Below are 21,766 nucleotides of genomic sequence, written 5' to 3'. Positions count from 1 at the left end.
TTTTTTTATTCTTTTTAATTATTTCTCACCTGTAATTGAAGTATATAAGCAACATACAAAATTAATGCATTACCTATCTACTAAAACCAGACTTGTTAGGAGTGCTGCCCCCATACACAGTGGTGCAGTTAATTTTTTTGAGTTTGAGTGAACTTAAGTTTTCATTACTTGTACGCAAACATGGGGTAGCTTTTGGCTTTGTACGTGATTGTCAGAGATTCAGTTGAGTTGCGAGTATTCTAGCTCATCTTGGTCTTCAGTCTCACGAGCTTCTGCTAGTAAAACAGTGTTTTTTCAGTTTGGAGGTTACTCTGATACTTTTCAGACTGCTGATAGCATGGCTCTATATGGCGCACACTACCAGCAATGATACCAAAATGACGCCAAGTTGTCCACAGATATCTTAAGTCTACAAAGCAATGGATGCATTCTTGATTAGCTCTATACAGACACAAGCTGCTACTACATGTTTGTTGTATGTACCAGTAGGTGTAAATAAGTAATGCTTGCTTTTTATTTGAGAAACTTTAGGTAGAAAATTCAACCCTCAGCTCCCAGAGTGCTTCACTGATGGCCCAGAATGCTTTACTTCAAAATCAGCAGACAGCCAAGGAAAACGAGAATGAAAATCTACTGAAACAGAAGGAGCAGCTGAAAGCTGAGTATGAGTCATTGCTTCAGGACCATGAACACCTTGCTTCACTGCATGAACGGCAGTCTGCAGAATACGAAATGCTAATAAACCAGCACAGCTGCCTGAAAACATTACACAAAAACCTGGATCTGGAGCACAAAGGTCTGGGTGAGAGGTACGCTCACTGCTCAGGGGTGTAGTGTAGCTGGATGTCCCCATGTTACAATTTCAGCCTTAAATGTTGGTCTCCAGTTACAAATGGAAACTCCTAAGTTGTTCCCCTGAAAAAGTGTCTTTTCATTCTTGCCGTCATTAGGAGATTGGATGAAAATATTTGCAAAGCTGTAGATTTCAGACCTCTGAAGGTGGCAGACCACAGATGACTCTGGTGATATTTAGCAAATATGGGCTTGGGTCTTGGGGATGCTTTCTCAGAAGTAGCTTAAATGGCTTTACTACATTTAAGGATCTGTGCTATAATAACATGCAGCCTTAAAAAGATTCTCCCAGTTCTACTGTGTGGGGTATCTTTTCTAGTCATACAGTAAGGTCTGCAAGTCACCTAGGTAATTACCTATGTGTGAGTAGTATATATCTTGAGAAATTTAAATCATTGAAGATTGTGTGTGGCATCAATCTCATGACAAAGGAGGCTCTCTGAAGGAAGCCGTATTGAGCTAGCTATGAAATAGTGATGTATTATTTATTTTCTTCTAGTTCTTACAGTCTAAGGTTTTTGCTTCTGGACCTTCAATTGAATTGTGAAATCAGAGTAATCTGTTTATTGTTTAGTCTCTAGTCACTGTCATTTTCTGACAACTGTGCATGGATAAAACAATATATATAATGTACTACTATATAAATGTTGCTCTGCCTATGCCTCAAAACTTTTCTTACACAATTCAGTGATTTTCCTCAAAATACTGTATTTAGGTTCAGTTTCTATGCAAGACCATGAGTTGGGTTCAGAGCAACTCAATGGTGATCTTTGAGGGTGGACTAAAAACTGGTGTTAGACTTCTCTTTCCCAAAGACTAAAGAGCTGGCAATACAATGTACGCGTGCGGTAGATTTTGATAAAGTACAGAAATAAACCTATTGTGATTAAAATATCCACCAGGGCTGTTTGACAGGACAGCTGCTTGGCTGTCAACTAAATGAGCTGTAAGTGATTACACAGACACTGTTTCTGCTTACCAAGTCTCTCTCAGACTGATTAATGGTTCTCCTTGATTCAGGCTTTGCTTGAGATTATCACACTGTGGTGTGTTGAGGCAGTTGGGTTCTTTCTTTTCTTGATGAGTACCAATTATTAAACAGTTCTAACCTGAGGAAAAAGTGGTTTTCTAAAAACAGGTTATCTCTAGTGATAAGTGCTCAGGTCACCATTGTAAACATTAACAATTTGAACTGTCTGTTACCGAGATGTAACTGCCAGTGAGAGATGTTGCAGGGGAGCAGATGGTGGCCTTTTCTATACTCAAAGCAGGTTGATTTTGGCAGTTTTAAGAGTGCAGTGTCCTCCTCAGCAGATCAGTCTCAGAAAATACTTAGCAAGGTGATTTGTCCAAGGACAGTCTGTATCTCTATTTGGCTGCCAGAAAAAAAAGACAGGCCACTTTTTTTGTGTGTGTTTTGTTTTCCCTCCATCGTGTGCTATGTGCAGTTCAGCTGGCTGAGGGAGCAGAGGGGAGAAAGTTAGAAAAACAGCTGCAAGGAAACTGTTTTCTTCTGCCATGCTGAGGCATTTAACTGCTAAGGTGAAATATCTTACTTTCAACTTCAGCCAGAATGTACCACCTGCTAAATTTTCCCAGAGCAGCTCAGTGCATCCAAGAAGTTTGCTTGTGCAGGGTTTAAGAGATGGGGTTTGCTTGTCCCAACTCCAAGGTAGTTGTTTCTTCTCAGTTGGTGACAGCACTGTAATCATAGTTCTCTTACTTAAGGCAGGTTTGCACTCCTGCATAAACCTATGACTGCAACTTGTCTAAAAAAAAAATCCACAGCAACTTTAGTTAGCTTGTGGACTCGTAACACCATGTACAGCCAAGATCCCTGAGGTTTGTGTAGTTCACTGTGATGCAGTCTAACCACAGAATATTTTCTGCACCTGAGCAAACCTCATTAAACCTCCTATGGCTCTGTCTGCACAGTATTAGCACTGCAGTGGGGGTTTAATAATGGGTTGTGTGTAACTGCAGTGAAATGGCCTGTCATAGCCCAGCAAACCACAGACATGTGGGTTTGACTTAGCAAGAAAAGGAGAGTTAGTATGTTAGGATCATTTACCATTAATAGCAGTTTCTTGACTTTGTGGTGTTTGGCTGACCGTCTCAGTGAACACAGAAAGGCTGGACTCTTTTGCTGCATTTTATTAAATTTCTTTCCATACTGCACATTTCTAAGGGGAGGTAGTAACTTACTAGCCACAATTGATTAGCAGATCCTTGAACATTTCTTTGTGGCTTACTCTGGAGAAGTCTAATCCTGCAGAGACACTGGAAAAACTCATCTCACTGGAAAAACAGAATCCCTGCTGTGGAGGGTTACATATTGCAGGGACTTATATTATTATGTTACCAATACTGGCTGGTAGTTACTTTTCTGGGTTCCTTTTGCCACATGCCTTTTATCATAGCTGAGCATTTTTAAAGTTCTCTCAGACACAAATACCTACCTGCAGTATTTCTCCTAACAAAGCAGCAGAAAGAGTGAAAAACAAAAGGAGTGAAGAGGAATATGATTGTTCAGTCCCAGGAATGGATTGTGTCAGAGCCAAAATGGATTTCATTTGCATGTGTAAGAAAATCTTTTTAAAACCCCTCTGTCCAAGTGCCTGATGCTTAGAGAAGTGGAGTGAGCATGAGTGTTGAATAGCCTACAGGATGGGTAACCTTGCCCCCAGTGGTAGAGCTTGTCAGGTTGCACAAATCCTGCTCAATTGATAGACTCCATGCTGAATCTGAACTATGAGAAAATTTTGCCTGGGGATTTCATTAGGGCTCCAGAGATGCAGTATTACTTGCATTTTTACAGACAGTCTCTTCTTTCTTGCCTTTCACCTAATATCTAGGGTACCAGCTGTGGCCTACCTCAGGGGTTCTCATGCTCAAAGGCAGCATGTAGAGCTGGGCCAAACCACTGAAACTGGACCAGTATACTGCTTCTCTCTAAGTAGCCCTCTTTAAAAAATAGAGGGCTTGGATAAAAATGAACGGAGTAGCCCTATCATACAGAAATGGCAAAAGAATTCACAACACAGTTTCTGCAGAGGCAGCCATGGTAATCTCTGCCAAGGGACTGACTGTGGAGTTTGTCTTCTCAGACTCTGGATTGGTACGCAGTCTGTTTTAAATCCTTGGAGCTGGATGTGAAACCTTCCTCTGCTTTCAGATTCTTCCATTTGTTGTATGGACATTGAATTTGAAATGTCCTGGAGCTGAATGGAGGAAGAAAATAAATAAATAAGGTTAATTAAACTCCACTGCTGTTACTGGGAATGAATAGCAAAAAGCAGCTTTTGTCTGTGAGACAGGTACTTTTCTGTGTGGCCCTTCAATGGACTGGAATTTGGGACAGGCTGCAATTTGACCCTGGGATGAAGGGAATGGTAGCCTGAAAGAAAAACAAGTTGGAAGGAGTCAGCGTATTTGGTGCTGTCTGCTGCTTTTGTTCTGAAGTTTTCGTGACTGCAGAGTAACTATGCTCTGCATTCATCTCTGCTGGGATGAGAGTCGCAGATAGATGATGCTTGTTGTCTCTAGGTTTTTCAAGCAATGCTGCATCTTCCACCTAGTTGCTGTTTTAAAATTGCTTAGAAGTATGTTTCTCCATGACTGGCACAGGTGTATCTGCCCAGGGATATTTCAGGGCAATATCCTTTTATCATAGTCACAGAAAAATGATGACTTTTGACATTCACTGCACCAGTGTCACCAGTGGCTTCTGCTGATGTGCGTGTATGGGCACAGACCCTGACAGAGGCCACCAGAGGAAAAAAAAATCTGAGAACAGCTTGCTGTTTTGCAAAGTGGTCTTAAGCCAGCTCATTCTTTGCAGCATTTTCCGAATGCAGGCAGTGTAGCAGCTCAGGGAGGCTAAGCCTGCCTAACTGATGCCTGTGGAAAGTATCGGAAGTTGTTCCACACCTCTGTTATTTTAGCATTCCAGAGATAGAAATTAAAGACATAGTCGATGGCACCTGCCCTCTGTCTCTGCCCATCTCCCTGCCTTGAATGATTTATGCACAATTTGTATGAACCAAGGAACAGTGGAAGCCTGGACATGAACACTGGTGTTGCTCTTGGGTTTCTCAGTAGTGAACAAGTAGAGCCACTCAAGCAGGTGGGTCAGCCCCTACTTAAAGGTGTGATGCTCTCATCTCACTGATAATAGCCTCATCATCTGTCTGGAATATGCAGGAGATTGTTACCTATGCAGGATGCTATTAGCTAAGCATATAACCTAGTATGCATTAGGTTGTTACCTAATAAACTATTGCTCATTCCACTGCTTTCTTGTTGCTTTTTGGCTGCTGCTTTCTGCTGTTTAGTCAGGGTTTTGAAACCTGCCACTGACAATTATTTGCGAATGGGATTCCAGTTTAATGGTGCAGTTTCCACTCACCCTGGAGACTTGCATGCTTTCTACCAAATGATCAGAATCTCGAATTGAAATAAGGTTCTGGCAACTGCACTCCAGTTTGCTTAAAAAAATGCAGTTTTTTTTCTAAAAGCCTCCCTGTTGACTTACAGACTAAGCTGAATTTCCATGCATAGTGTGGAATTCTTCAGCCTTGGTAAATGTTTAACCACACAACTGTATATGAAATTAAGTAGGCAGGAAAAAAAAAATCCTTTCTGGTCTTTGTGGTGTTACCTATTAAAAATCTTACACTAGAGGAAGAAAAATGTTTAAATAAAAGCTGAGAGTATGCTACTCCGCTTTTTGCAGATACAACAGTTTAATGAAACACAAGGCAGAACTGGAAGAGCTGGAAACAGTTTTAAAAACTGAGAGAGAGGTTCTGCAACAAGAGAGGAGATCAAATGCAATAACCACTGGGGAAAATCAGAAGCTAAGGGAGGAATTGGACAGGTATGGTTCCCTTGCTAAATTCTTGTATATATCCTTAAAAAGTCAATTATGCAAAACACACAGTTGTTTTGCTATATTGTGTTAACTGTAGCTCCAGAATACCTTCATTAATGTGTCTGTTAATTTTTCTCAATTTCTGTCTCGTTAATTTGATCATTTTGTTTACCTCATTTATCAGCTTCATGGACACTGTCAACAAGTACTGTTATCCTGTGCTTCAAACATGATCTGATCCAGGGACTTTTACTCATTCAAAATAAGCTTCCACATGTGGTTCAGTTCACAAGTGTTTCTGTAATAAGTTGTTTCCAAGCGCTTGTTTTTAAGTAGAACTACAAATACCCCAAACCCCCAATAATAGCTAGAGTTGTGTGAAATGGTTCCTACCCAGTTTTTTTTCCCTTGAGGAGAACTGTATTATGTTTTTTACGCAGTATGATTTAGTTGTAGGATTTAACATTTCTGTTTATTTTCTATTGCACAGAGAAAGCTGCCATTTGTTAATACTCGAAAGAGGCTTGGTTCCTGTTGTTAAAAGTGGGCTTAGTGATTCCTATGATCACTGGGTAACTGTTAACTCATGTCAAAACCCCTTTTGTGAACTAGCATCTGAACTTTACATAATGCAGCAGTAAAACATGCCCTCCCCCGCCAACCTGTATCCCTACTGGGGCTCTCTCCATTATAACCAGTTCAGTGCCACCGTTCATACTACAAAGGCATTTTGAGAAATAGTTTGGTACAAATAAGGAGCCAAGGTCATATCAAGTTAGAGCAATGTCAGATTGACTCATATTTAAAAAGCACATGCTAAGTTCAGTCATGAAAGTTTCATATGCTGTCCCAACTGCAGTATACTTTAGAACACTGCAGAGCTCTGCTAAGGAGGTTTCCTCAAACTTGCTGTTTTCAGCTGTTTCTCTAGGGACAAAGGAAGATGTTGCAAAACGTTGATTGCAGTGCTGGCAGAGAGCAAGGCTTAGCTGATCTGTCAGCAGATACAGAAATTAATCTTTTTTACTTATGTATATTTAATATTACGCCTTCATGATTTGTAGACATTTTTAAATTTACCAAAAGCTATAAAAGAATGCCACAGTATCATCTTGTAACATTACAATGTTTCACAGTTCAGGGCACTTAATGCTCATATTTCATGCATCAGTAAAAAAATTCTGTGAGTGTTCTTTATTTGTGCCAAAGAGAGCTGCTGTTATATCCAAATGCTCCTAAACACATTGTGCCTCAGAAATTTCTGGTGTGTTTCTTATACATTGAGGAAGTAGAAGTTTTATTTTTCATCTATTTTCCTTTCAGTTGTTTTGTAGATTTGAAATATTTTATAATGCTATTACTACTTTCTTAATAAAATTTTATTATATGCTTAGAATAAAAATATCTTTAGGAGTTAGTTTTTGGAACTTAATATTTGATTTAGTGACAGCTGCACACAGATGGTGTGGTCTTTGAATATGAGGTGCTTTCTATGAAGTGTCCTTCATAAGCCTGCTGGCTTCTTCGTGTTTAGGGTGAATTTCTTGCACAACCAACTAAAGGCAGAGTACGAAGGGCTGCATTCACACACTAAAGAGCTGAAAACTTCCCTGAACAACTCTCAGCTGGAGCTGAATCGTTGGCAGGCTCGCTACGATGAGCTGAAGGAGCAGCACCAGTCCATGGATATCTCCCTGACCAAGCTGGATAACCATTGTGAGGTGAGTAGCTATAGGTAGGTATACTGCTGGGTTCCTGTTAGAGAGCTAACATTCATTGTGTGAAGTTTTTGGCACACTATATGTAGAAGGTCAAGCTATGTGGTCATAACAACACCCCCATATACTTCAAAGTTTATCGATTTGTATCCTAAGTTGCTATGCTATTGTGTTAGCTTGATTATGGTGCATTTCCAGGGAAGCCAGATGCAGAGGAGAGATTAATCTGTCTTGTTTAATAGCTGCTGTCCCGTCTAAAGGGAAATCTGGAAGAAGAAAACCATCATCTCCTGAGTCAGATTCAGATGCTGAGCCAACAGAATCAGATGTTACTGGAGCAGAACATGGAGAACAAGGAGCAGTATCATGAAGAACAGAAACAGTACATGTAAGAAACTATAGAGATTTGAATTGTGAAACCTAAAAAAGTCATCTAGACAAACATAGAATACAAATCATCTATCAGGAATAGGACAGGCAGGGGAATTATAGGTTTACTTGATATCTGGCTAGAAAAGGGGATGTTTAGGAGGAGATATATGTAAAGGGAAGAAACTACAAAATTTCCTCGCATTGCCTTACTGCAAAGGGATGTTCAATACACACCTGGACAAGCACAGCTCTTTTGAAATAATACAGGTGAAACCATGTGCAAAACTTAGTTCTAAAAGATGTAATGTTAAACCCAGTGGTACTTCTCAAAGGTTTCTGAAGAGCTTGGAAAACAGCTGAGTTGCAACAAAAATTTAGTCTTATGCGAGTCATTTTATATTTAGGTTCCTGAAGAACAGCAAATACTCATACTCCTCTAGTTTTTGTCATTTGCATTATAAGAAATACTTCCTTTGATTTTTTTTTTTTAAGGATGCAACATTCACCGCTGTGTCCCCTATGCACAGGGTGACACACTTAAGTGAGATACCCTGTTTAAACATATTGTACATTTACGAAGAATCCTGTTCTCACTGCAGTGAATTTCTCTTACAGGTATGAAAGAAGGAAGAAAAGTGTTCTTAATCCAAAGAATTTTACTCTAAGCACTTCAGGATGATGTGGGAGTTACTGACTGAGTTTTATTTCAGTACTGGATTATATGGTTGAAATGTTAGAAATTGTTTGCTGAAATTGGCTAAATACACTTCAAATGTACTCTAAGGATATTTATCCAGGTGTCTGACAGTTCTGTGATGGAGGTACATTAGACCTACTACTTGAATGAAAAAAGATTTCCTAACATCCACTGTGCAGGTTAATAAAACAATGAGTAAAAAAAATCGTAAGATTACATGGCACTGCTGAAAGTGCTTTGACACTGCTCTCAGGAGACCAAAGTAGTCTTAAAAAGATGAAACTTCATTTATTTCTCTAGTTACAACAGAGTAAGTAGAACAGGAATAAAATACCCAGTTATCACCTAGACAAGAAGTTCAGACTATGTAAGGTTCTTAACCGTTGAGTAATTCTCAGTAATCTGTGAATAAGACTGAACAATGAGCAAACGAATTTTCAAAAGCCAGAATAAGGTTAATCTTAACACCCACCAAAGCAACTCTGCCTGAGTTATTAGTGAGTAATCTAGCACCAATCTACTGTTGTTCTTTCACCTTTCATGCTTATTGCACAAAAATCTCCCATCAGCAAGTTTGGTAGGCTTTTGCATTTGCTCCCTCTAAACAGACAGTAGGATTCTGAAGCTTACACAACAGGAAGATATTTCAGTCTCTTTCCTCCCTTGGTGGCTTTTGGTCTTCAATATTTTCATTATGCTTAATTTTGTACAGATGTTTCAGAATGTGCTTTTCCCCCTCACAGTGATAAATTGAATGCCTTAAGGAGACACAAGGAAAAACTTGAAGAGAAGATAATGGATCAGTACAAGTTTTATGATCCTACTCCAAAAAAGTAAGTCCCATATGGGTTCGGTTCTGTTATTGTTGTACAGATTTGTGAGGGTGAGAAAGGGCTCTCCGTAACTGGTGATAACAGAAATTTCAACTGAAATAAGGACAGTGTCATCTCCACTTCTCTCTTCACTCTTGCTCTGCAAGCCATTCCCTGAAGCAGCAGGTTGTGTTAATATAGAGCACAGTACCTCACATGGGGCCCTCTGTTTTAATACTGGAATCTGAAACATATTAATTGGAAAAGAGCCACTTTGCCCTGATGAATATCATCATGTCCCTAGCAGGGGGGAGGGACCCCCAGTATGGTGACTAAGCAGCAGTAGGAGTTTCCAGAGCTTCTCTTTCAAAGGGGATAAGCAGTCCATCGGAGAGAAAGGACTTTAAAAAATTATATTAAGAACAACAAAAAAGAGCCAAGCTAACTCCACCACACATAGTTCTGACTGATAGCCTTAGCAAAGAGCAGGATTCATCTTTAAAGCAGTTTTCATTTCTTTCCTCCTCAGTCTGTTCCTGTAGTAGACCTTTTAACACTGTTAAAATGTCTTATGTGGGTCCATATGTGTAGTTTAGATTTCTAGCAGAGGGAACGCTTGTCTTTGTCACGTTTCTTGTGGTGAAGAAATATTTCTGTAAAATCATCTTGCCTTTGGGAGAGAAAAGGATCTCAAGCTCTGTGAAATTCATGCTGCATCTTTCCAACCAATTCATGACAGTAAACAAATAAGAATGTAGGATGGCTTGATGGCTTTAGCACAGCTGTAAACTTCTTCAGGGAGTATTTCTTGTAGCGTTTTATGAATCCCATTCACAAAACCTGCTTTATCAGGAAAAACCACTGGATTGGGGCCAGAGCCTTAGTCAAACTAATCAAGCCAAAGAAAGAGACAAGGGAGCGGTTGAAACCAGCAGCAGAAAGCACTCCATGGCATTCTGAATCCGCAGAGACGGTAAACTCTCCATCTGCCTCCCAAAAACTGAAACATCAACAAGAGACTCAGGATAATACCTCTCAAGGGTCAAACTCTATGGAAGAGAGGGAGAATCCTGGGGGTTCTTCAAACAAAGGTAAGGAATGCCCAGCCTAAATTCATGAGCTGAACAGTATTTTTTTTAACGATTTAAAAAAGATTTTTAAAAGATTTAATGTGTATGATATGTTAATACTCTATCACATTACATTTTATATCCCTTTTTTTAATAAACTCAAAGTTTTAATAAGAAAAAAAAGACCCCTAAACTAAAAAGCTGAGTAAACTAAAAGTGGGGGATTTATGTTTTGTTTTGGTTTGGTTTTAGTTTGGTTTGTTCCTTTTATCTACTACTTCTCCTTTCAGCTTTTGTATATAGTTTCCTGGTTTGCCTGAATGTATTGCAAATTACTGAATAAGTTGGTGGAAATACTTCATTTACTGGGGTTTTGCAACAAAGCAGTTTAAAGTTGGACCATATAATATGGTTCATTAGCAGCTATTCTTCAAATGGGTAATAGCTGGTCTTAGAGCCACTGCCAGGAGATGGCGCACATACAAAAGAAATAACACAGAAAATGCTAATTTATTGTAATTAATTGTTTTTGAGAATGATACCATGTTTTGACTTTGAATCAAACTAAAAATTTCTTAATGTAAAATGATGAAATGATTTTTTTGTATGCTGTAAGGCGAACGTAAGGAAGATGAAGTGATTCCTTTTTGTTTAGTTAGTTCATACATTAAATCAGGTGTTCCTAATGATTGGAAATTTAAAAGAAAGCTCCTCAAAATAAATACTCTGTGATCTTTATTAAAGGTAATATATATTCCAAGCTTTGCTTATTCTATTGAGATCATTTCTGTCAGCTTCTATATATAGATCTTTGTCCTCTGGGAATACTTTTCAAGAAGCGGTTTTGAAATTAATCCTTAAATAATAATTCCTGTCTTCCCACTGGAGAGTGTGGGAAACAGAAGGGGAGCAGCTGGGGAGGGTAGAACTGTTGTTATAAACTACTGCAGGTGTCTGTCTGGCTGAAGTTTTTGTTTTGATTGGGTTTTATCTTTCCCTTTCTCAATTCTAATTCTTGGAGGTTGTTGATTCACTTAAAATAAAAATGCATGTCTCAGATCATCCATGTGATTCCAGGAGATGTTAAGTGTTTAACATGCATCCAAAGTTCAACCTTGGGAATTTGGTCTTGGTTGCCACAGAACAAGGCCCTCATGGAGTGCCAGAGATAATATAAAGTCTCTGGGGCTTCATTCTTTTTGGTGTTATATGAAACGTGCTTATGTTGAGATGATGAGCATCAGTATTAAAGCCTAGAAGACATCTAGGAAATTTGAGTATATTATCACCAAGTAACATGCACACCTATCTGATTTTACTTTATTAAGTAAAAGCATTTTGGGTGACCTAACAGTAATTTCTTAATGGACATGCTTATATTTTACGTATATGCGTTAATCTATACATTAATCTGAGTCAGATTAATTATGATTAAGTATGCATTAATCAGTCTCCAAATATATGTTAGTCTTTGTTTAGCCTTTTTAGTTTTTACTAGTTGCATAGTCTTTAATCTATTTTAAGACACTTTAAGTTTTATTTACAAGCGGTTTTTTTACTTTTTTTTCTTCTTCTTTTTGGGATACCTGGGTGATAACAATTTAGCTGCGCAGCGCAAAAAGATTGCCTTTTTGAGAAGCAAAATCAAGGATAAAGAAAAGTCTCCTAAGTCTCCATCGAATCATCAGTCTCTCTCTAATCGGCTCCGGTTCTGGTCTTCTTCCGACATCCCATCCTCTCCTAATGAACCTCTTTCTTTCCCGGAATTGGGAGATTTCTAACACCTTCTCTTTAGCATTTATCTTCATTTATTTCTGACAAATATTTTAAACAACAACAACAAAGTCCCACGTGTCTTAAAAGAACACACACCCTGATAGAAACACTCAGCATGTCTTTACAATACTCTAAATACAAGCACAGATTAGTGAACATGGACTTAAATTTTCCTGTAGAAGATGAATCACTATTGCACACTGTGGATCATTTCTTCAATGCAGCACATTTTTAGGGGACCTCATGGCATACAGTTTGCGTATGTATATTGTCTGGGGTGCATGTTAAAAGTGAAGTTGCTATGCGCTTCGATATTTTTCTTGCAATCACATACTTGCATCGTGTCCAGTTGAAGTGTTGAACTGATTTGCTGTTGCTATGCTTTCTACAATGTTGTAGTCCTACTAAAATACAAATCTAATATATAAGCAGTTTCAAATCCTGGAGATTTTTCCAACATTCTGTGCCACTAAATGCTAAAATGGCAGGTTTTTTAACATCTTTGTCTGCTTTTACATAGTCTAGCTTTGAATATAGAGTGGAAGCTACTGGGAAAATTATTCTCTGCAAAGTGGCTTGACGTTTGCATTCAAACCTGCTGTTCAGCAAGGTTTTACACTTCCAGTTATGAAAATTCATCTTGAATTGAGCTAAAGTTTCAGTTTCCGCTGCTTCAGTTTTGACAGATTTTTTTGGAAGAAGAAAGTAGATTTGTTCTCTTAAGCTTGGGAATAACCTTCATCATGGATCCATTGCCCAGAATTCTTACTGCATGATAGTCATGACCTGGTGGCTTCTGAAATGAATGTGTCTCCGTGTTAGAGAGACCTGTGCAGCATGGGCAATATGCTACAGGGAGCTCAGCAGAGAGGCCAAAAGATCTCATCTCCCTTCTCACTCTGAGATTTGGCCCTCTGTGGCACAACCAGGGACACTGGCACAACAGCCTGTTGCTGCCCATTTTGGGATTTGTAGGGAACGTTTGTCTCCAGAGCAATTAATAATTCTGGCATCTATGGAAGGTGTTAAGTGCATCTACAAAGTCAATTAGAAATACAGATTTGTATGCCAAGCTTTAGCCAGTAATTGCCCCTACAGGCATGCCATAAACTTCAATTCCGAGAGAAAGCGCCAGCCCTGTGCTATGGAGCCCACGCAGTCTGTGGGAGAAAACATTGTTTCTGAAGTCAGCTTCTAGGAGTCATCTAAGATGACAGTATCTTGGTCCGTTTCTCTAATACAGCTTTGCTGCTGCTCTGTGCTTTGAACTAACTGTCTGTCCATTGTCTCTGCAAGTTGTTTATTTTGACCACTGCACTATTCTGTGTTTTCAACATTTAGTTACTATTAGTTAAGCAAGTACTCCATAGAAATATATAGAAAACCAGAATCTTGCATCTCATTAAGGGTGTCTCCAATAGTAAATTCTTTAAATTTTGTTCTATTTTATGTGTGCCTTAAAGCATTACATTCACCTTACAAGAAATGAATTAACCTACGTCATTGCTGGGAAAGATGCCTTCAGCTTTCTGAATCTAAATAATATTCTATCAGGTAGTCTTTGTTGTTCTCATATTTAGATCCTAGGAATTCCACTTAAAAATCATTGCACCAGAGCATCATAAGAGCAGCAGAGTTTTAACCTTGTAGAGTCTGAGCTCTTACCCCACAGCAAAGATCTATTAGTGTGCGGATCATGCTAAATAATTTCCAAATCAGCATTATTTCTCTTTGAATAAGAGCGTGACTACTGTCACTCTTTCCTTATTCTATTTTGTTACTGAAGTAAGTGCTTATAAAATGTACCTGCAAGGAATAATGTTATGGGAATTTCACACCTCACTTATCTTTTCTGCATTCATGTCTTTGCTCCTTTTCTTCCTCCTTTCATGGTAATTGTTGCATGTATAATATCAACCCTCCCACTGGCACTAAGCAGCCCTTGTCACTCCCACACTTTACAGAGAACACACATGATTGAAAAACTGGTGGCAGAAATTTCCTATCCCATACTGAACTGTTTATGGAAAAGCTTGCAAAACTAGTGCCTCTGTTGTGCAGTTTCGTTGTGCCTGCTTGTCATGTTTGTATGGGCAGATAAATACAAATCTCCTAATGCTGTTTTTCATTGACTCGTATTTATTTACCTCTTTCCCCCTAAGTGCTAATGGACCTAAAGCAAAAGAGGAATTCCCATCATGGAGGCAGCAATGATAGTGTTGAAATCTCAGCAGACTCTGCGACAAAACACTGCTGTGTGGAACTGGGTCCCAGGACTTACTCAACGTCAGCAATTCATCTGCACACTTCCACCCCCATCTCCAGGCTCCAGAACAGACCAAAAGGTGTGCGGTGCATTTGATATACCAGTGTTAGTACAAGTCAGGCTACTTGATAGTTCCTGCTTGGGTGAAACATGGCTTCTACTGGCATTCAAGCACAAAAACAGAGCACTAGTATTTTCACTCCTACTTTATCTGCTTAATGGTTTAATTGATCAGATACAGGGTTTCCTCACTCTTGTAATGTCATCAACTTGACAGACCACATTTGGATGTCAGTTCTCCCATGGTTCCCTGCCCAGTGGTTCACAGCAGTCATTGGAAGGTGGCTGCTCTTCCAATGTTGGCTCTATAAAAGCCTCTTGATCACCTCAGTCTTCTGCACTGCTAGAATGCATTGGAGACTGATGTGAAGGATTAACCTTCCTGTGTTTAATATTGCCTTTTAAGTTTTGTGTTCTTTTCAGGCTATAATTCAGAAGATAATCTATGTGAACAGTCCCCTGTGGTAGAGTTTGCAAGCACCAGACAGCACGGTAAGCTTGTAGCATATACGAATGCTCTAAACCTCTACATTAAGACTTGTTTCATTGTATCCACATGAACTGTCCTGGAGCATTTTAGTTAAATTAACATAATAGAATGAGATGTAGTAATGCAACACCATTTGGGGAATGTGGGTCTAAGTACTTCTATTTTTCTACTGAGAAGCTTTTAATGGATGTTTTCCCAAAATAAATTTTCAAAAACAATGCTGACATTGAGATAAGTTCCCTTGCCCCAGCAACAGATCCTTTAATGCATGTCCTACAGATTTGTTGCTGATTTTTCTGGACAATGTTCAATTCCTTCCTTAAGGGAGTGAATCAGCAATAAAAAAAAATTGGGGTGGGGGGTGTGGATGCACAGCAGGAGCACTGGTGCAGTGAAAGACTTAATTTGCAGGCTGGTTACCAGCTCCTTCTGAAGAAACAAACTGAGAAGGAGACAGCAACTTATTGTTGAACTTCTTCAGTATTTACATTACTTTGTTTATAGTTGCTGTAAAAGCAAAACCCAGAACATATTTCTTTGGGCAAAAAATAAGTGAGAAAAACAAGATGAATCCTGAACAACTTGACTTGAAAAATGAAAATGGTTTCTACTCTGTCTAGACTTTGGCATACTGTGTATATTACATTGTTAATGTTTTCAAAGTGAGTGAGTTGCATGGGTCCTATTTTCAGAAGGCAAGCTGTAACTGAGTCTTTTAGAGAATCGGAGGAACTTAAGATCTGTTTGTTGAATGCTTGTTTTGTGTTTTTCAGTGTCCAGGCCAAACAGTTTAGAGAGCAGTAGAAACGCTTCCAGCAGTAGTTCACCTCTCAATTTGAAAGGTAAAGCTTTTACAGCTGAGTCCTGACAAACAGGAAGTGAAATTCTGTGAAACTGTGTGCAAAATGCCATTTTCCTTCCAATTAAATTGGGAGACTGTTGTTTGAAATTGTAATGATGATGCAATCTGGACATAGCTGTCTTGGGAATCAAAACTGCTGGCAAGAAGTATTTTTCTAAGATTGATTCTGGCAAAGGGTGGCTTCTAAGGCAGGCAGTCTAGTTTTGCTTCAGTCTGCCTTGGCATCGTATCGTGGGAAGTATCAGGCCACTCTTGCACTCCTTTTACAACAACAGGTCTCTGCTGTACTCTACTCTGTACACAGCTTGTGTGTGGAATCAGTGCGCTCTGGAGATTTGCTTTTGCTGAAATTGAAGGATGCTAGGTGACCTGGCACCGTGGAAAAATCTGCTTTCTGCATTGCCACTGCCAGGTTCTGGCTCTCAGATCACACACAGCCAGGACTGGGACAGAGCCCTTACTGACTGTGTTATTCCTATTCTTTGGACAAGTAGTTGTGCTTGTTTAACACAGGCGCTCAAAGTATGTACTGTAAGAGATTTACTAGTCCTGATTTTTCAAAGTTTACTGCCTTGAGTTCTGGGGGAGAAGAAAGCAAGGTCAAAAATGCCACCTAGTCTGTGTGGAAGTGGCCCTGGATGATAGAGTTCCTACCTCTGTGAGAAATCTACTGAAATGAGGGAAGAACAGTGTCTTTAATGATATTTATGCTTCTCCTCAGGTTCCTTAGATCATATCCATGGTAGAACTGAGAGTCTCAGCAGCGAAGATACAGTGCCAAGCAGAGAGGCACCAGCCTTGCTCCGAGACACCTATCCCTTTCACTCCGCTTCTGCCGTCTTAAGCCCTAGCAGCAGGCATGAGTCCTCCTCCCACAGGAATGGTTTGATCTCTTATGATATACCTCAGAAGAGTACTCCATCCCAGTCTTATGCAGGCAGGCAACGGTCTGCCTCACCTGGCAGTGAGATGGTAACTTTGGAAGAGTTCTTAGAGGAGAGCAACAGGCTGTCCCCACCAAGTGTAAGTCAATAGAGCTAGATAGCCCCTCTCAGCTGTCAAAAAACTGTTCAAAGCTGATTCAGGGGAATGAGGGTGTAAGGAAACACGGAAAGACAAGAAGATCCTTGTTCATAGGTTTGGAACTTGCAGAGAACTATTGAATCTTGCAAAATGAATGAAACAGTTCCAACAACTAAGGCAAGATTAACTTTCGCACAGCACTCTGCTAATTTATTTTGGTGTATCAGCTATGGCAAGTAAGGCAGATAATTCACTGCAAGTACTATATATTGGACTGCTAGGGCTTTTTAATATCAAACACTTGTGGTCAAGGTTTCGTATTATATCATCAGTTCTCATCTCCAGGTACTTTTATTTGTGAACTGGTAAGTTTTCTGTGTAATTTTCAGCTGCTAAATCTGTAATTAGAAGTGAAACGTAACAGTAGTTTTCAACTGAAGTGCAAAATATGCAGTTGTTAAAACCATCTCCTAATCTGAAAATATCATCAGTGCATTTGAGAGAGAATATTTTTCTGACCGAAGTAAGTTCTCAATGCTTTCACCATGCTGCATGTTTGTGTGCTGACTGGCACTGTTCTGTTGGTTCAATGACTGCAAGAACATGCCGCATGCTGAAGTGCTTTGTCAGAAATGAAATGTTTGTTTTCTAGATGGCATTTGTCTTTTACTGCTCAGACATGCTGTGCAGTAGTGAGGCGGTGCAGTATCGAGCATGTTAATGTCTTAAGAACAGTTCACTGATAGTGTAAGTGAAGAGATGTTTCTGTTTCATTAATGCCTTGGTAACAGTATTTAAATCAACAGAGCTGTACCATTTTATTGCATCAGTAAATTCTGGTCCTTGAATTTTCAGAGCAATATTTAAATATACCTCCTATTCCCTTATTATCCTAAATACAATTCTTAGCTTTTAGAGGTGTTTAAAATTTGATTTATTTTTTTCTCTGTAAGTATCTGATCATGTCTCCATTTTCATTCTTTCTGTCATCCTTGTTCCTTTTCAGCGTCGGCGCAGTTTAAATGAGAGTGAAATGATTTCATTGCACCAATTTCTGTTAGAAGCTGATGCACTGTATCCCTCTTGCTACTCCCTATGTCCTTCCCTCCGTCAGGAACCTTCGCAGTCACTCGAATCAGTCCTCAGTCATTCATGTCCTGACAGCGTGAGGCACAGAACAGGCAGGGGAAATAGGAGATCTACTTCACTGTATATCCCCAGGGTATCCATTGTTCTTGCTATGAAGGCAACAGCTCCCAACTTACCACAGCTTTTGCTAGCATATTAATACCTATAGCAGCATACTGTAACTCTTAGCTGTTATTTTAAAGGCTGCCAGATCACTTGCATTAATTGCTCTTAAAGTATTTCCAGTGCTTGTTCATAAACATGCGTGTTCTTGGAGGACTAGTCATTCTGTAATGTTAATGTGCGTAACGGAATCTTAAAGTGAAGTTAAAAATAACCCTAACGCTTTAACATTTAGTTGAGCATAGAAATCTTCCCGCTGCACTATTACCATTGATGGTATTCGCTTCCAGCAAACGAGTTTTCTGACTGGAAGAAACGTTTGGAGCGCTAGTGAAATGAATATATTAAGCTTTAACATACTCCCTAGAGAAGAGTAAAGAAGTAAATTCCATGAGCTTGTTTCAGCACGTTTTTCATGAAGAAAGCACGTCCCTTAACTATTCTGAGTATGCCTCCTACTAATAGTCCGATGGCAGCTGATCAAATACCACCATCATTATATTGTACACACAGGTTTTAACATGTATAGTATATTGACTGGGAGAGGTGACGGGAATCAATAAAGAAGCAATGAAACTTTCTTGTCATGCTAGCACATCTCCCCAGGGTATTCTCTCCTTTTATATCTCTGAAGTTACAGTAGAGTGTTATCCAGATGAACTGTATTCTGGAAGATGACAGACCATCATTGATATCTGCTGATACCAATGGCTGTCATTAATATGACATTCTTGTTACAGTGACAGTGGCTGATGTGAAAGGAAGCAAAAGAGCTGCTGCCCTGGTTGCAAGTGAGATGAAACTTTTTAAATTTAAGACAATTAGTCTGGCAAACAAGGCTGTCATGATCTAATTATGATGAGCATGTTACTCCTTGATTTGGATTTATACCCATTGTAAACATTTATATCTTCTGTTCCCCTCTTTAAATATAAAATCTATGGTTGTATTTGGGTTGAATTAATTGGGAAGGAAGATCATCTGAACACAAAGTTCTGCACGATTCTTTAAACAAAAAGTGGTGTCATTAATGTGGCATGTGCATATTTTCTCACAGCAGGACACCTCCAGTAACAAAGATGACTTGCTCAGCGATTATTTTAGGAAAGCAAATGAGCCTTCAACTACTGGGAACCTGCTGGTTCAGCCATCCAGAAAGGAGGCTGCTAAGATGCCCGCTAGTCTTGTTGCTGCAACTATGAAGATGACCACCGCCAATGAAGAAGGAAGAACAGCTAAGCCTGGAAATTACATGAAGCCAAACCTCAGACAAGTGGAACCTGAGCCTCTGGCAAACTCCCAGGGGTCCCTTAAGCTTCCTCACACACCACAGCACCAGCCTGCCAGTGGGATGCGGCAGATGGCACAGCCTCAGCAGCCTGGAACAGTGAGCAGGAGGAGTACATCACTGAGCAGGGCATTTAGCTTAGCCTCTGCAGACCTCCTCAGAGCCACCGGCCCAGAGACATACAGGCAGGAGAGCCCTCAGAAGTCAGCAGCAGACCTGCATGGGGGCAAGGACGCTGTCAGTCAAACCACTAGGGCTTCTGTGCCAACCAGCTCCCAGGCAACCTTAAGAGAGAGGCCACAGTCTGCAAAGGTGGCAGGTTCCTTGCAAGGTGTCAATTCCCGCTGTCGGCAGCTTGACGCAAGGCGCCTTTCCCTGGCCCCACCACAGGATGAGAGGCCGCTTTCCTTCCATCAGTTCTCTGCCTCACCCACTGCATCCACCAGCAATCTGAACATGCAGCAACAGGAGCGTGTGAACCCTGGGCAACACTACTCACCCGCATCACACACTCCCTCTAAAGTCAGACCCAAGCCAGCCCCTCGTACTGGGGAGGTGGCCACAGTGGCCCCTGCCAGAACTGTTTCCAGCAGCACTGAGGGAAATACTTCCCTAGGACAAGGCCAGGGTGATGCCCTACTTACCAAGTGCCAGGGTAAGATGCCAGAAGGCAGTGCTGGGGCTATGGAGGAGCCTGTGAGAGGAAGCAGCTCCAACAGCACTCCTGGGTCTCCGGACCCCCAGGGGGATCAGCAGACGGTTTGGTATGAGTATGGGTGTGTGTAACCCACGGATGCAGCTAGTAGTACGTGTGTTTGGCATTGCTGACGTCCTGGTAGCATTTGGCTAGACACTGTGCCAAGTCTTAAAAGGCATCACCTGCATGCTGCTCTGACTGTTCTCCGGGCACTGTTTTCTAGTTGGACAAAGTATGATTAAGAGAAGCAAGGAGCAAAACCCGAGCCCTTCTTTTGACACTGTTGTGCCTGAAACAAAGCGGAAGCCTGACCTAATCTCACAGCAGGCTTGGCACCTGATTCTCATAGGTGATGAGCATTCCCCACACCAGGAGAAGCTTAGCAGGGTCCTCTGTCATCGCTGCACTGTGCACCCCTTGTACCTGCATTAAAGAAGAGTTTCAAAGGTCACGTGTGTGTGCTGAACCCAGCCCCACCATTGATAAGTAACTTCACCATAGTGAAAAGTTCATGTAAAAGCCAAACTTCTCCCGCAAAGACAGAACCAGACGCTTGGCTTAAGTAGCTTAAAGAGAAAGCTGAAGAGCCAAAGTGTGTGGCTTCAGCCATGGATCTGTTAAAATCAATTTTTCTCTCCACAGCCACATTTTATAGAGGTAAACTTGTGTAGACTGTGTAGACTTCAAGGGTCACATCTTAACCTTCCCCGCTGGGACTGTGTGAGCACAGAGAGGTCAGTGTAATCACTCCACTGCCTTCACTGTAGCTGCAGCTCAGTGGAACCTTGACTCTGCAAGCCAAGTGGTGCTGCCTTTTGAAACTTTTTTTATCTTTTATACAAACACTGGAACTAATGCAGCCTTTCAGGGTAGATGCCATTTCCATTGCAAAGGTGGCATCTCATGTACAAAAGTGTCTTGTAAGTATGTATATAAGAAGCTCAAGTATTGTATAGGAATGCTGTGTAAATTGTATTATTACATCCTTGTGTGCGTGACAGCCCACATCCTAAGCTATATGTGGGATTTTGTCTCTTAGAAATCCTTGGTTATGTCTCCAAGAACTTTGCTCAGTATAGAAAGCAAAATAATTTTGTATACACGTGAGACAAATATACTTTTAAAAATCTATTTATGTGCAAAGAAATTCCTTGTATGTTTCTGTCCAGAGTGTCATCAGCTGCTTATGTATATATGATCAAATGCTTATCTTTAATTCTATTTCATGTTTGTAAAGCTGTTTTTCTTGCAATAGACTAAATCCTTAAAAAAAATACTTGTTTTGCTGGTTCTGATTTAACCTAGTAAAAGCTAAAACTGATTCAGTTGAGGATGTTTTTGTTATCTAGTATGTAGTAATCCCATTTTGGAAACTACAAAATTGTTTATAATAAAGATTAAAATAAAATAAATGGATGTTGTACTTCTTTTTTTTCCTTGGGGAAAAAAAACCCCATGATTTATGGTGCTGGATGGACATCTGTCTGCAATAGCTTTGTGTAAGCCTCAGTATTGATTTGCATCTCTGTGTGACAGAGTTGCATTTGGTTTTATATATTGCCACAAAAGGCATATCAGAAATCTTTCCATTTGATTGTAACCTTCTTACTGAAGACTTTAGGAGGATTAATCATGCAAATTAAGTGACTTCCAGGTCAC

General features: G+C 40.1%; 1 protein-coding gene across 6 annotated transcripts in view; it reads left to right on the top strand.

Moving 5' to 3' along the window:
• CCDC88C (coiled-coil domain containing 88C) overlaps positions 1 to 21,523 on the top strand; it is a 101,159-nt gene extending 79,636 nt beyond the window's left edge. For 2 of the 6 annotated variants that reach the window (XM_052782988.1, XM_052782992.1), the window contains 12 exons: positions 532 to 809; positions 5,588 to 5,731; positions 7,260 to 7,446; positions 7,686 to 7,831; positions 9,256 to 9,345; positions 10,177 to 10,415; positions 14,333 to 14,515; positions 14,920 to 14,988; positions 15,760 to 15,828; positions 16,570 to 16,871; positions 17,878 to 18,093; positions 19,180 to 21,523. In XM_052782988.1, the coding sequence (XP_052638948.1) occupies positions 532 to 809; positions 5,588 to 5,731; positions 7,260 to 7,446; positions 7,686 to 7,831; positions 9,256 to 9,345; positions 10,177 to 10,415; positions 14,333 to 14,515; positions 14,920 to 14,988; positions 15,760 to 15,828; positions 16,570 to 16,871; positions 17,878 to 18,093; positions 19,180 to 20,196 (2,940 nt within the window). In that variant the 3' untranslated portion in view covers positions 20,197 to 21,523. The remainder of the gene's footprint in view (positions 1 to 531; positions 810 to 5,587; positions 5,732 to 7,259; positions 7,447 to 7,685; positions 7,832 to 9,255; positions 9,346 to 10,176; positions 10,416 to 14,332; positions 14,516 to 14,919; positions 14,989 to 15,759; positions 15,829 to 16,569; positions 16,872 to 17,877; positions 18,094 to 19,179) is intronic. The other 4 variants (XM_052782989.1, XM_052782995.1, XM_052782991.1 and 1 more) reach the window with 4 other exon arrangements.
• The last annotated feature ends 243 nt before the right edge of the window (positions 21,524 to 21,766 follow it).

The sequence above is a fragment of the Harpia harpyja genome, chromosome 3 (assembly GCF_026419915.1).
Source record: "Harpia harpyja isolate bHarHar1 chromosome 3, bHarHar1 primary haplotype, whole genome shotgun sequence".
Lineage (NCBI taxonomy): Eukaryota > Metazoa > Chordata > Aves > Accipitriformes > Accipitridae > Harpia > Harpia harpyja.
Note: the sequence above shows the minus strand (reverse complement) of the source record. Positions and strands in the feature narration are given on the sequence as shown.